Source organism: Chelonia mydas, chromosome 2 (genome assembly GCF_015237465.2).
Source record: "Chelonia mydas isolate rCheMyd1 chromosome 2, rCheMyd1.pri.v2, whole genome shotgun sequence".
NCBI classification, from domain to species: Eukaryota; Metazoa; Chordata; order Testudines; family Cheloniidae; genus Chelonia; species Chelonia mydas.
In genome coordinates this window covers 131,579,593-131,596,077 of record NC_057850.1, presented here as the reverse complement: position 1 = coordinate 131,596,077, position 16,485 = coordinate 131,579,593, and the positions used below count along the sequence as shown (strand labels likewise).

Sequence of the window (16,485 nt, the reverse complement as noted above, 5' to 3'; positions counted from 1 at the left end):
CAATACTATTAAATGACTTGAGGAGGCTAGGGGCATACATTCACAGGAAGGATGGAATCTCTGCAAAGGCCTGTTGTTTGAGATCAAGCTTTTTTCTCTGTGTTGTCGCCAAACAAACAAAAAAAAAGCGTGGGTTTGGTTGCTCATGAACTAAAATACGTTTCAAAAAAAAAAAATGTTTTTTTTAGTTATTTGGCATGAAGAAGATGCAGAAGTGAGAGTTAACTGCCTGATAACATGCATGTCCGATTTCAGCACAGTGTAACCCACAGAAGTCCATTTCTGCCACCCTTAAAAACACTGGGTGAAATCCTGGTCCCACTGGCTTCGATGGGGCCAGGATTTCACTCACTAAGAAGAACCATATTCTGCGCAAGCAGTGTCATAGGAATGAATGGGTCTTCTCGCAAAGCAAGGTACTGCTCCATGTGAGTAAGGGTGTTAGAATCTAACATTTTAGGCCCTGATCCTACAAACACTTATGCACCCGAGTAGCTTTACTCACATGAGTAGTGCCATTGGACTCACATGATCTACTTGTATGAGTAAAGCTACCTGCATGCCTAAGTGTTTGCAGAGTCTTAAACTAAGTTCTTCAGAGCAAGGGCTAGCTCTTACTATGTGTTTGTACAGCACCCACCACATTGGGGCCAACTCAGCTCTACCCCAATACAAACAGTAAGTTCAACCACAGCTGTGCAGTTGGGAGCTGCCTAAATACTGTCCTTAGACTCATATTAGCAACAGCCATGGAATGAAAGAGGACAACCATCTAATAAGATTATGTTACCTTATTTTTTCCAAGCTGCCATTCAGTGCTAGTACCGTCATACAGATGAAGGAGGACGGCACACTTCCCTTTTAAATCTTCAGGCACAGTCAAGTTTCTCATTAGGACTTTATACCTGGCCCCCACCACAAAAAAAATTTAAAAAAAAATTACTTATCTCTTCATTTGACAATAGAGTTACCCCTTCTCCCCCGCCCCCATCCATTTCATAAGGTTTCTAATCCCCTGAGTTAAGAGCATGAGCTCAATATCCAGGATTTATGTTTGTTTCATACAATTGTCCCACCGCATGTTTACCTTTTATAAAAATCTTGAAATTGCCTTCTCACTGGAAAGCCAGCCCGTCGTATCCTCACTGTCTCCAGCATCCCAGAATAATGTAGCTGGTTAAGCACCACTGTCTGGTCGAACTGGTCTGGCATCTAAAACAAATGGATTTTTAAAATTAAAATAACTTAACAATAACGGATATTAACATGGTCTCTATCAAATTTGTAATGTGAGATCTTGGGAAAATAAATGAAAAGCTATACATACAAATCAGAGAAGCATGGAGCCAAGTCAGAGCTTCCTACACCCAAAATACCTTACACTGGCTGTATAGTTTCTAAACACATGAACATTTCAGGAGATATGAAGTATCTCTTCAGGATAAAACAAACTAAAAGGGTAATTACACAATGTAATCTCCATATCTGCCGCACTGCAACCCCTGTTTAACCCAATCAGCCATCTCTTTTTATTTCACTTGTATTTAGTAACTAGACATTGCTCTCAATAATGAAACAGTGGAAAGCACCAAGGGATTGCTAAATTAATAGCTACAAAATTATAGCTTGAAAAAAATAAACCCCCTTAATCTGCATTCCCTGGAGATAAACATAGGGGTTGAGACTAGTTAGAATAGCTAAGGAATAGGTTTGTCTGTGTGTTGTGTTTTTATTTTTGTAACAACGATAAACATTTCATTTCTTATTTAAAGTTGATGATGAAAACTTTGTCAGTCTCTTCCCTCTTCTGATTAGTCATATATTTCATTACTATTATTTCATACTAGTCATGTTTTGGCTACCAATGCAAAGCAGCAGACAGGTCATTTTATTGTGTGTACGTAGTAGAAAGCATTTATTTACCTAGCATATTCAGCCACAACATTCTGTTTCTTTAGCTTTGTGTTTAGCTATTTTAACATCCTTTTTTATTTAGAAAAGAGATGCACCAAATAAGTTATAAACCTGATCATTCGCATATTAAAGCCTAAACATTACCATCAGTGGTGTTTCTTATTTAGCATCCACGGCTACTTTTTTGCCATATCTTGCTTCTTGACCAGATGCTGCAGTGGAAGAATCAAATTCTTCCTTAAATTACAACCATAAAAAAGCGACTAAAGTCAGTGTAAGGTGGCAATCCTGCAAGGCACTGAGCACTCTATCCCTAACCCTAAAAAGTCCATACGTATGTGCTTAACTACATAAGGTGAGTAATTCCATTGAGTTCAGTGGGGCTACTCACTTGCTTACGGTAAACCACTTGCTTTGCAGATACAGGCCATCTACCTGAGTAAGACTTGTGTGCACAGTATGGCACATATGACTAATTGGCTATATAGGGCCTGATCCAACTCCTACTGCAGTCAATGGACATCAGTGGGAGCTGCGTCAAATGCTAAGTGACACTGGTTCAAAATGCTTTTTCCATTACTTGTGAAACAGTGAACTTTAATGATGCATTATTTATCACAAGTAATCTTAAGAAAACACAACTTCACAATAATTATTTTAGAACTGCACAACTTCATTCAGGTATGTATCTCCGTTGCTGCCAGTCACAATTAAACTAACGTATTAGTTTTATGTTCTATTTATTAGATGTTTAAAACAAAGCAAAATATGTACAGAAAGGAACTTCAGAAATATTAGTGTATTAATTTCAACCTCTTCTCCCCCCCAGAAAAAGCAATCAACATTTAAAACAAAGATGTTAATATCACAACAATCTTCCTTTCATTCATTTCTCCCTCATAGCAATATTTTATCGTGCTTAGCTCCGTGGGCAGTAAAAATTTTCGGAACTAAACTGCTTAGTCCAAATAGCTCTATAAAGTTCAGTAACACTCACCATTTTACAGACATCGCAAGTACATTTCAGCCTCTTTGGCACAGAGGCCAAAATTTATATGGAAAACAACTGCCACACTGACCTTTTCCCCACAGCTAAAGACACTGAACAGTAATGAACACCATTCCTGTGCTTTAAAAAGTGCTCGGCCACCATGGCAACCCCTCCCATTCTCAGGATAATTAGTGTGGTGTGGCTGCAGGATTTGATAAAGGGTTAGAGGGAGAACGGTGGGCCAGTAAGAAATTCAGCCACTAAAATTTACTTCTCTCACCGCACTGAGATTGGATGTCTGTATCCCAGATGCTGATTTACTTAAGGGGAGGGGTGAAGAATCTATAAAAATTGCTTGTCACACCTGGCATTACTTTAATAATTTATTCCTCTTACTAGTAATATGGTTGTTTCACTCTCTTACCTCCCCTCACCCCCATGAAATGTAATGCTTTTGAAAGTTAAGGCTGTATCTGGAATGGTGAAAACAGACTTTTGAAAGTGTCTTGTCACATTTGTAACTGCACCTCAATCTTGATTTTCAACTTCCCTCTTAACCTATACAGTATATTTGTATCTTATTCTAGGGCACTATGTAAATGATAACAATAGCATTAACATTTTCTGAAAAGAGAACAGGAGTACTTGTGGCACCTTAGAGACTAACAAATTTATTTGAGCATAAGCTTTCGTGAGCTACAGCTTATGCTCAAATAAATTTGTACTCCTTTTCTTTTTGCGAATACAGACTAACATGGCTGCTACTCTGAAACCCCTAACATTTTCTGAGATTGCCAAGCATGCTTTCCAGAAGCGCCCAACATGTAGTGGTTTGGTGATGTGGACTCGTGCTTTGTGTGGTTGTGATCCAGCATCAGTTCTGGACTAGCCTAGAAAAACTGTCATTAAAATGTACCAGTCCAAACACAAAATATGCTTGCCCTCCCTCTACCATGATGACTGATCATGAAAACAAACAAGCAGGATATTTTATTCATCCGTCAAAATAATGCCTTACTGTGGATATGAAGAGTTTTGCAAAACTGATTTATACCATGGGCTACAGTAAGCGGTACTGCCAAACCCAAGTATTTAAAACTCATGAGATCAGGCCATGAGACTAGTTTGAAAATCATGAAATTTGGGGTTTTTTAATTTGCCTTCTGGGTTTTAAGCCTTTAGGGAGGAGGTCACATTTTCAAGCTTTTTTCCGCCCTGCCCCCCAAAGCCATGATGGCTAGAAACTTGTATTTTTTTAAATGAAAGCTGAGATTCTCAAGTAATTAGCTGACTCCAGCAGCAGGGGCTGTTAACAAAAACAGCAAATGTCACTAGAGCTGGCAACACCCCTCAGCTATCACATAACAATCCTCCTTCAATTTATGCTACTTACTCATTTTTTTAAGAAAAAAGAAAAGGAGTACTTGTGGCACCTTAGAGACTAACCAATTTATTTGAGCATAAGCTTTCGTGAGCAACAGCTCACTTCATCGGAAGCTTATGCTCAAATAAATTGGTTAGTCTCTAAGGTGCCACAAGTACTCCTTTTCTTTTTGCGAATACAGACTAACACGGCTGCTACTCTGAAACCTGTCATTTTTTTAAGAGGTTACTAACAAACACTGGGGCTAAATTCATCCCTGGAGTAACTCCCCTGACATTAATGGAGTTAAAGCAGTGACTAAACCTTTGAAAAGTGTAGTTATTGTTTCAAGGAATTCCACTATTATGTAAGGCTAGTTTCATCAATACATTTTAAATAGCCATTGCCTGCTGTGTTACCTGTGTCTGCCCCATGGCAGCAGATACAGATTTCACACTATCTCGGCCTGAACTGTATTGTCCTGAGGGAGAGCTGCTGGCTATTCTGCTCTTAGGAACATAAGCAGCAATATTGGCTTTGACAACACAAGAAGCTGTTTGGGGAGCTCTCAGACTGCGGGCACGGGGGAGAGATTGCAGAGAGCCAGGAGATAAGACATTTAAGCATATCCACCGTTTTACAGTTTGAAGTAAAACAACTAAAAGAAACACTAATTCAGTCCTAAGCACAATACCATAACATGCAGCATATACACAGAAAAGTATCATTTTAGGAGTCCTATCTTAACTATCCAGCAGACTCATTCAAAGCTTATTTAAAGAAAGAAAGCACAGAAACCTTATGATGTAATAATAAATATATCTTACACTTACTATTAATTATTAGCACTTAGGAGCCCTCGTCGTGGACCACGACCCTCGTGGTAGGCACTGTACACAGACCAGTAACAGATCGTAGGTAATTCATTTCCTTCTTTATCTAACAGAACTTTACAAACTATAGTCCCAAACCTGCAAACACTTATGCCTCAAATCAATGGGACTACTCATGTCCTTGAAGTTAAATTGTGTGCGTCTGCAGAACTGGAGGCTAAATAGTGCATATACACTCCTATTAAAATGCAGCCACTTCTGAGACTGAAAATGGCAGCCAACCATATCTGAACTACAGAAGTATGTTCACTCTGGCACAGAGAGTGTGTCTATTTCATGCACCGTGCTAGATACACAGACTGAAGAAGTCTATTCTGATTTTGCCTACACTAGTCTAAGTCTGAAGTAACACCAGTAGAGTACTTCCAGATTTAAATCAGTAATGTGAGGGCAGATTTGGCCCTGGAATCCAGTAGACTAGGGAGAGAGAGAAACTTCTTTCAAAGCAATTTACTTTATAAACACACATGTAAAGAGTGGATTTTGAGAAGTATTTTAAAGTGGGCAGAAGCACAACTTATCTGTTCTAGAACACTGTATTGAACATACACTGTATCCTCGGATGTAAAAATTAATAACATACTAAAAATAAAACTATCCTAAAATAACATCAGTGTTCTAGCAAACTCAGAAAAGCACAGAGATTCAACTGAAGGCCCTCAAAGCCCCTTACTGTGATATGATCAACATAAAATCTAGTCAGTTTCCAAAATAAGTTAAAATTGTTTCAGGTTCTGTATCGGCTCTGAATACCTGTGCATTTTCCTTTCTTCCTTTTTAATAATCATGTTTTCCCCTCCCCCGTGGACAAACGAAAGAGGGAAATGACTAACTATCCAGAAGAAACTGAAAATTACTTGACAAAAAGCACTGACAAGTGCACAAAATAAACTGAAGCAAATGGTTTTTTCTCTCTCATCTTTTTCATTTACAGGAATCTTAAATATTATATTTGTAACAAGAGTATATTAAAAGTTTCCGAAGGAGGGCAATTTTTATTTTTAAACTGAGTATCCCTTTAACTTGACTTATTGGCACCTATTCAATGCTGCACACAAGATCCTCTATCAAATATTTGCTCCATCAGCATGCAGTCCGTGTTGGAAAAATAAATAACTCATCAGTGATCAGAATAAGCAGTGCTGTGGGCTACTCTGACAGAGGATCACATGAAACTGCACTAACAGGCCATAATATTTTAATGGAAATACTCCATATTTACACTGATGTAACTGTAATAGAATCTCACCTAAGCCACGTTTGGGCAGCGAGGTAACCTTAAGTTGGAATTTTCCTGGTTTTAATGGCTGCAAGTAAGAACCATTCTGCTTGATGCTGTGTTTTTGTTGTTGTTCTCCTCCTTCTCCTCTTTGGAAGTGCAACTTGCAATTTATCAGTTTGTGATGTCCACAGATCTCCAATAAATTTGTGCCAGAAGGCATTAAAGTCAGGGCTTTAATATGATCTGAAATCCATGCAGACAAGACTCTGGCTCCCTAAAATGCTAAATGCCTACTCTGATCTGTCCTGAGCCTCCTAACAGTAAAAAGCTTGTGCCTGAGATTATCATCAGGAAAAGCCCTTAGGGCAGACATTAACACCTTCATGCTTTTTTCATATGAGTTAGTTCCTTAGTTTGTAAATTGGCTGGGGGGGGGGGGGGGGGGGGGGGAGCTAGAGTTTAGAGAACCCCAGATGAAGCCTCAAAAAAAAAACAAAAAAAAACACAAAAAAACAAAAAAAACACAAAAAACAAAAAACAAAAAACCACCACCACCAACAAAAACACATTAAAAGATGCAATTTTCTTACTGTGCCAATCACTGGTTAAACCTCACCTAAAATAGAAGTAGTGGCAGTTTGGGTTTAGTCTCCATTTCAAAAGATAATTTCAACTGCCCTGGAAAACATGCCTTATAAGTGTAAGGTAGTCATGGCCCTGCCAAGCTAAACAGTCAAACTGATTTTGGCTAGGTAGAAAGAACTTCACAGCACAGAAACATTATAAAAAATAAATAGTTCCTCATTTCTAGATTGTCTAAGAGAATTCAGGTAGAACTATCTCAGGCAAAGAAGAAACACATGGAATAGGCTGACAAGAAAGTCCACTGAAACAAATAGTATAAATGAGTTTAAGAAACAGCCAGATATATACAGAGAGAGAGATCAAAGGACTTAACTGAAGAGACATGGCAAGACACATTTAAAAATGAGAAGTCTCTCCCTGTTTGTAAACGCTTTAAATCCAAAGCAAGGAAATCTTGGCAATATTGTATCTTGAGAGAGACACACTTGATTAAAAGAGCTCATTTGTACTAATGCAGAAGTTTAAAGCTTATTGATTTCTATTCAAAGACAAATTAATTCTGCTCCCTGGAGGGATTTATTACACCAGGTCTTTGCAGATGAATCCCTGTGCTCTTCCAAAATGCATGCATGTTCTTCGGGCTGTCAAGAAATTAAAAAAATTAATCACGATTAATCGCACTGTTAAACAATAATAGAATACCATTTATTTAAATATTTTTGGATATTTTCTACATTTTCAAATATATTGATTTCAATTACAGCAAAGAATACAAAGTGTACAGTGCTCACTTTATAATTTATTTTTATTACAAATATTTGCATTGTAAAAAACCAAAAGACAGTATTTTTCAGTTCATCTAATACAAGCACTGTAGTGCAGTCTCTTTATCATGAAGGTTGAATTTACAAATGTAGAATTATGTACAACAAATAACTGCATTCAAAAATAAAACAATGTAAAACTTTAGAGCCTACAACTCCACTCAGTCCTACTTCTTGTTCAGCCAATCCACTAAGAGAAACAAGTTTGTTTACATTTATGGGAGATAATGCTACTGGTTTCTTATTTACAATGTCATCTGAAAGTGAGAACAGGCATTTACATGGCACTTTTGTAGCCGACGTTGCAGGGTGCCAGATATGCTAAACTTTCGTATGCCCCTTCATGCTTCAGCCACCATTCCAGAGGACATGCTTCCATGCTGATAACACTCGTTAAAAAAATAATAATAATGTGTTACTGTAAATTTTGACTGAACTCCTTGGGGGGAGAATTTTATGTCTCCTGCTCTATTTTACCAACATTCTGCCATATATTTCATGTTATAGCAGTCTCAGATGATGACCCAGTACATGTTGTTCATTTTAAGAACACTCACTACAGATCTGACAAAACGCAAAGAAGGTACCAATGTGAGGTTTCTAAAGATAGCTACAGCACTCAGCCCAAGGTTTAAGAATCTGAAGTGCCTTCCAAAATCTGAGGGCATGGAGCATGCTTTCAGAAGTCTTAAAAGAACAACACTCCGATGCGGAAACTACAGAACCTGAACCACCAAAAAAGAAAATCAACTTTCTGCTTGTGGAATCTGACTCAGATGATGAAAGTGAACATGCATCAGTCTGCAATGCTTTGGATCGTTATCGAGCAGAACCCATCATCAGCATGGACGCATGTCCTCTGAAATGGTAGTTGAAGCTTGAAAGGACATATGAATCTTTAGCAAATGTGGCACCTAAATATCTTACAACACCAGCTACAACAGTGCCATGGGGATGTCTGTTCTCACTTTCAGTTGACATTGTAAACAAGAAGCAGGCAGCATTATCTCCTGCAAATTGTAACCAAACTTGTTTCTCTTAGCAATCAGCTGAACAGGAAGTAGGACTGAGTGGACTTGTAGGCGCTAAAGTTTTATATTGTTTTGTTTTTGAGTGCAGTTATGTAACAAAAAAAAATCTACATTTGTAAATGGCACTTTCACGATAAAGAGATTGCATTACGGTACTTGTATGAGGTGAACTGAAAAATACTATTTCTTTTGTTTATCATTTTTACAGTGCAAATATCTGTAATAAAAATAATATAAAGTGAATACTGTACACTTCGTATTCTGTGCTGTAACTGAAATCAACATATTTGAAAATGTAGAAAAACATCCAAAAATATTTAATACATTTCAATTGTTTAACAGTGTGATTAAAACTGCAATTAATCGTGATTAATTTTTAAAGTTACAATTAATTTTTTTGAATTAATTGCATGAGTTAATTGTGATTAATCAACAGCCCTACTTGTTTTTCTATATGAATTTGATGAGTAGGAGCAAATTCAATTCCACATATGTAATTCAGCCAGGGTGATATTTTTCTTATCAAGATATCTCTGTCAACATTAAAAAAAAAAAAGATACTAATCGTTGCATATTGTGATATTAAGTGATCGTTATCTTTATGACAACAAGGAGTCCGGTGGCACCTTAAAGACTAACAGATGTATTTGAGCATAAGCTTTCGTGGGTAAAAACCTCACTTCTTCAGATACATGGAGTGAAAGTTACACATGTAGACATAAATATACTGACACACGAAGAGAAGGGAGTTACCTCACAAGTGGAGAACCAGTGCTGACAGGGCCAATTCGATCAGGGTGCATGTAGTCCACCCCCAACAATAGATGAGGAAGTGTCAATTCCAGGAGAGGCAAAGCGGCTTCTGTAATGAGCCAGCCACTCCCAGTCCCTATTCAAGCCCAAATTAATGGTGTTAAATTTGCAAATGAATTTTAGTTCTGCTGTTTCTCTTTGAAGTCTGTTTCTGAAGTTTTTTTGTTCAAGTATAGCTACTTTCAAATCTGTTACAGAATGTCCAGGAAGATTGAAGTGTTCTCCCACTGGCTTTTGTATGTTACCATTCCTGATGTCCGATTTGTGTCCATTTATTCTTTTACGTAGGGACTGTCCAGTTTGGGCAGAGGGGCATTGCTGGCACATCATGGCATATATAACAATAGTAGACATTCAGGTGAATGAGCCTCTGATGGTGTTGCTGATGTGGTTGGGTCCTCTGATGGGGACTAGAGTAGGCAACGATGTTTGCTACAGGGATTGGTTCCTGGGTTAGTGTTTCTGTGGTGTGGTGTGTAGTTGCTGGTGAGTATTTGCTTCAAGTTGGGGGGCTGTCTGTCAGTGAGAACTGGCCTGTCTCCCAAGGTCTGTGAGAGTGAGGGATCATTTTCCAGGATAGATTGTAGATCGTTGATAATGTGCTGGAGAGGTTTTAGCTGGGGGCTGTACGTAATGACCAGTGGTGTTCTGTTATTTTCCTTGTGGGGCCTGTCCTGTCGTAGGTGATTTCTGGGTACTCCTCTTGCTCTGTCCGTCTGTTTCCTCACTTCCCCAGGCGTGTATTGTAGTTTTAAGTGCTTGATAAAGATCTTGTCAGTGTCTGTCTCTGTCTGAGGGATTGGAGCAAATTCGGTTGTATCTTAGGGCTTAGCTGTAGACAATGGATCGTGTGATGTGTCCTGGATGGAAGCTGGAGGCATGTAGGTAAGTATAGTGGTCAGTAGGTTTCTGGTTAAATTTGCAAATTTAACACCATTAATTTGGGCGTGACAAGGGACTGGGAGTGGCTGGCTCATTACAGAAGCCGCTTTGCCTCTCCTGGAATTGACACCTCCTCATCTATTGTTGGGAGTGGACTACATCCACCCTGATCGAATTAGCCCTGTCAACACTGGTTCTCCACTTGTGAGGTAACTCCCTTCTCTTCGTGTGTCAGTATATTTATGTCTGCATCTGTAACTTTCACTCCATGCATCTGAAGAAGTGAGGTTTTTACCCACGAAAGCTTATGCTCAAATACATCTGTTAGTCTTTAAGGTGCCACCAGACTCCTTGTTGTTTTTGTGGATACAGACTACACAGCTACCCCTGATACTTTATCTTTATGCCACTCTATAATCCTCTACCCCCTTATGTCCAGTATCCAATCCAAATAGCAGACTGGGTAGTGGGCAAATGCACAGCCAGCTACATTGTAAAGCCAGTGTGGTCCAGTGGATAGCAATCAGGAGAGCTAGGTTATGTTCCCTGCTGAGATGATGTGTGACCTTGGGCAAGACACTTCCTCACTTACTCCTGCCCATTCTCCCCAGTCTACATTAGTCTTGTCTATTCAAACTGTAATCTCTTTGGAGGCAGGCACTGTCTTTGTGTGTATGCACAGTGGGGCTCCAATCTCAGTCAGGGCCTAGAATGCCAGGCAGATAAATCCTTCTTCCAGGCTGCAGGGATACTCTGCAGAAGTTATTCCAGCCCCATGTGGCCCTTGAAAAGACTGGAAGGCCAAACACCTTCCTCTCCCCCCAGACCACCTGTGTTCCTTTAGAAAGCTGCCCTGCCCCACCCCATCCTTCTGTACAGTAGAACCACATTGTTTTAAAGTTTTTGCCCCCATAGGCTAAATTACCAGGGCAAGTCACACAGGTGTAAGCCCTGTTTTGCACTGGTGCAGCACTTCTAGGGCAGGGGTTTGCACTAGTCTAGCTACATTGCTCCAAATCTCCCTCAGGTACACAGGCCACAAGGGGTGAAATCTGAGCATTCTTTTCAGTTTCTATAGCACAGCAATATCCACGGAGTTAATTCTCAACGCACATGAGAATAAAAGGTTAACGTTTTATAAGGTAAGAGAGAAATAAATTTAGACAGTGTCTTAGGTGGCATGGAGGGCTCAATCCTATTTACAGCTGAGCACATCCAGCAAGGTGTGGAGCGCCTCAGACCCCACTGACTTCAAGAAAACACACTTTGAAAGCAACTTAAAAAAACAAAAAGAGAATGTAGAAGTGTCTGGTGCCAGCAGCAACTCCTGAGTGCTCTGAAAAGAACTGCTGCAAAAGTGACAGTTCACTGGCTTTGGGAGATGTTCCTTCTCTATTCCAATGAACATGAGAGAGAGAGAAAATAAACCCAACGGACACAGAACAGCACAACAAATGCTAGAAATTTGGATAGGATTTCTGAGTGAGTGTGTATATGTGTGTGTGTGCGTGTGCATATTTCTCTCCCTGATCCATCCCCTCCCCCCTAAAAAAGCTCCAACAAAAATTGGATAAATAGTAACATTGATGGTGATTAATTGCTAAGATTAAGGCAACAATACAGAGAGAGGGGCGTGTGAATATTAAATTGACAGTTACACACATCTAGCAGTGCCAAGTGAGGATCTGAGAAATGGATACTCAAATTAAACATTCTGTACCAAATTCCAGGCAAGATTTCATAGTTAACTTGATAATAATCTCTTAGCTCTTTTGTATCATCTGTACAAGAACAAACATGAAAGCACCACATATGCCAATTACAAGGAATAACATATGATTTCTACCTGTATATGCAATTAGCTATCTTCTATTTAATTCCAGTTATTGCATGCTACAGTATGACTTATCTCTAGTTTGTTCCCCTTGAATATTTCAGACTGATGAGGGACATCAGAATTTTGATGATTACTGTACTCTTATGCTTAAAATAATGCCGTAGGAGTGCTGCAACTTTACCTCTTCTTCTTCTCCTTCTTCACAAAAGCTTATGCTCAAATAAACTGGTTAGTCTCTAAGGTGCCACAAGTACTCCTTTTCTTTTTGCGAATACAGACTAACACGGCTGTTACTCTGAAACCTTCACAAAAATAGTTATTAAATGAGGAAACACCACAAATGACAATGGCATTTACATAAGGCCTTTCATTCAAACTGCTTTACAAATGTTTACTGATTGCATGTTTCTCTCTTCCTCTCACACACATTGCTACCTCTAAGACACATGAAATGTTGCACCGTTAAACAGTTGCTGTAGCTATTGAGTAGTTTTATTACCATTACATTCGTACTGCAGTAGCACCCAGAGGTCTCAGCCAGGCCAAGGCCCCATTGTGCTAAGTATTGCACACACATACAGTAGTGACAGTGCCTGCCCCACAGTGCTTGTAATAGTTTTTTATGGCAAAGATGTGATTTAGAAGCAGCTTTACAAATGTATGGGGGGAAAGGATGGGAAAGGATCCTTCTAAATGGCTGTAATCTCATACTAATGTCACCAATGACCAATCAATTCACAGAATCTTAGACTTTCCCCTTGGCTATTATTTAAAACTCAATTTAATTAAGATAGTAGCACTGAAGTGTTACATTTCAGGGCAATTATCACTTTCGTGGGTTGAAATGGACCAAATTCTACCCTCAGTTACAATGGGGGTCCACAGAGGTATAAGGGCAGAATTTGGCCAACTGCGCCTTCAGCCTGGTGACAAACAAATCTCAAGACATGCTGTCTCCTAAAAATGTTCAGTCCCCGTCATTTCTTAGGCACCGATTCAGCCTACATGCTTACAATGAAGCATGTGCTTAAGCGTTTTGCTGAATTGGGACCTTACTGCTTGAATATGTTATTTCAAAGAGCCTATTGAAATCAACAGTGAGGTTCACAGGGGTTCATCCCAAAATGAAGACTGAGTCTCCATCCATGTGAGACACACGCAATTAAAAGCATCTGAAGAAAGGGGATTTGAGATTTGGAGCAGCCTTGACTGATATAGTCCTGGTAAAACAGACAGAAGGTGCAGTTTACAGCACAGACCCCAGCGGGAAATCTTCATAGACCCTCCTCTCCACCTGTGAATAATCTGTTGCCATTTTATCTAAAGTCATCCTAATTAAAGGCTCCAATCCCTGCAGGCTAAACCTCAATCTGGCCACTCTTTCTCGCCACATTGTAATCGGTCAGCAGTGTTCCCCTGAAAAAAAATCAAGCAAGCTGTTAGTTACAGACTTACCATGAAAAAACTTGCTGTGAAACACTAATTAAAAGGCAGCTGTCCTTCCCTAGCAACACCCTGTCAAGACGACCAGAATCAGGGTCATCACTGTTCATGACAATGGTCAAGAGAACTATGTCTGCAATATATACTACTCCATTTACAGAATAATGGCTGCTGTTAAAACTAGCAGATGCACACTTCCTCAGGCTGCATACAAACTAGTCTCAAAGGGTGAAATACTGATCCTGTAGAAACCTATGGCACAACTCCTGTTGACTTAAATGGGGCCAAGATTTCACCCATAAACTTTAATTTTCCATGGCAGTCCCATCCACATTTGAGTTTTTAAATCAAGGCATATAGATTCATTTTCAACAGTTTACAACTGGTAAATATTAAGACATGTTTTCTTTAAAAGTCCACATCTACATTTAAAAAACAAAACAAAACAACACTGAAATATGGTGGCTGTAACATGGTTCACTCTTGCCTGTGTAGCACAGAAATAAAAATATGTTACAATATCATATTTTTTACTACTGGTAAATACCTGGGATGGATCATGGATCTGATAGAACATGTTTTGTTCAATCTACACCAGCACGCATAGTCAATGTTATAACAGAGTTTGATCCCACAAACATTTTATTATCCAACATAGTACTTACTGCTACTCAGCGGTCTTTAAAATGTGAAACTGTCCATGTGGCTAGTCCTCACTCAGGTGCTAATATGTGTTTCTTTTGCCACTATGGCAACTGCAGCATATCCTGAACACAATGGCAGAAACGGTGTTGGGCTAGATTATCACAGCCCTTACTCTGCATGCAGAGGAGGACGGGGAATGAGGCCTCCTTGCTCACACTGTGACTCCAGACATGGGGAGGACCCATGGGACTGCTTGCCCGATACTCCCTACCGTGAGCAAGTGGGCAGGGAGGAGAAAGAATAGGGATGTGGAGTGGGTGGAGTCCTGGCTCCACCCTTCCTTCTCACCACCCAGAGTAGCTGGATGTCTGTAAGTGGGCAATGCACTGCTCCACACAAAAAACTAAACTCCCTCCCCAGAGCCAGGGGAGAGTGCATGGGAGGAATTGTTACTGTAAGTCACAATTTATTCTCTGGTCTGCTCCTGGAGCATTGCAGCAACATGACACCCCTTGCTTAGGGCAGATTATAAAGTTACTATCTAGCCCTTTTGGACTGCAAGCCCGAATGCTATGGGTGATTTGATGGGCTTCCATTCTGAAGTGTTATCTTGCAGAGGCTGCTCAGCATTCTTCATTATTCACAAAGTAAAGAGGTTATATTACCCGTATTTGGCACTTGTGCAACTGCCGCTGGAATACTGTGCCCAGTTCTGGTGTCCATAATTCAAGAAGGATGTCAATAAATAGGAGAGGGTTCAGAGAAGAGCCACGAGAATGATTAAAGGATTAGAAAACATGCCAGATAGTGATAGATTCAAGAAGGAAAATCTATTTAAGCTTATCAAAGAGAAAGTTAAGGGGTGATGTGATTACACTCTATATGTACCTTCATGGGAACAAATATTTAATAATGGGCTCTTTGATCTAACAGAGAAAGATATAAAACGATCCAATGTCTGGAAGCTGATACTATACAAATTGAAACTAAAAATCAGGCGTAAATTTTTAACAGTGAGGGAATTAACCCTTGGAACAATTTACCAAGGGTTGTGGTGGATTCTCCATCACTGGTAATTTTTAAAATCAAGATTGCATTTTTTTCCCTTCTCTAAAAAGATATGCTCAAGTTCAAACAGGAATTAATTCAGCGTAGTCCTATGACCTGTAGCTCTACAGGAGATCAGACTAGCTGATCACAGTGGTCCCTTTCTAGCTTTATGATCTATGAAAAACTACAACTTTTACTTATTTAAAAGGAACTTAGTTCTGTGCTCTTATTTGACCTCAGGTGCTGGATAGACAGCCACAAAGATTGAATTTCTTAACTTATCCACAGATAACAGAGGACAGGCACTAGCAAAGTGTGCACTGTGCCTCAATCCTGACTCTCATCCCCACCCTGGGCGAACAGTTTCTGTGGTCAGCACATTCCTTCTCTATGCCCATAGCTGACAATGCTAGGAAGGGTGCCAACTGTGATATAGACACCTGTCCACTAGGATTCAGACAGAGAGCACCAAATGGCTTCACGTAAACCATTCCACATCCATCAGATGATGGGAAACACAGCATTACCAAGCCCAAATGCTTAAAAAAAACATGAGTCAGGCCTCCGAAAATCATGAGATTGGCTGAAAACCCATGAGATTTAAGAACAGTGAAGATACTGTTCTTTTTAATTGCTTCAGGATTTTTGAGACTGTACCGTGTACCAAGGTCCCATTTTCACACTTTTCTCCCAGCTGTAAGTGCTAGAAAGTGCCTTTTCAAAAAATGAAACCTTGAGATTCTCATATATTCTCAGGGCGCCAGTTAGAAAAACATCAATTAGTGCATGACTCATGATAAAATTGTGGGCATGGGTAGCACTCAAAACATAATATTTCATCACTGTTCTTTTTCTTTAACGAGGAAATGAATTACTTCTCTTTCTCTGATATAATGAGTTCCCATACAGCGTTTACTTCAATCTTATATTCATAGATCAGGGGAAAAAAATCTCTGCAACAAGCCAACCGTAATAAGCAGGCTTGTTTCTCA

At 39.5% G+C, this 16,485-nt stretch overlaps 1 protein-coding gene across 3 annotated transcripts in view; it reads right to left on the bottom strand.

The window, feature by feature from the left end:
• MYO10 (myosin X) overlaps nt 1–16,485 on the bottom strand; it is a 275,484-nt gene that overhangs the window by 45,976 nt on the left and 213,023 nt on the right. For all 3 annotated transcript variants that reach the window (XM_043540239.1, XM_027829665.3, XM_043540240.1), the window contains exons 20-21: nt 1,088–1,212; nt 791–905 (exon numbers count right to left, since the gene is read on the bottom strand). In XM_043540239.1, coding sequence (XP_043396174.1) covers nt 791–905; nt 1,088–1,212 — 240 coding nt within the window. The remainder of the gene's footprint in view (nt 1–790; nt 906–1,087; nt 1,213–16,485) is intronic.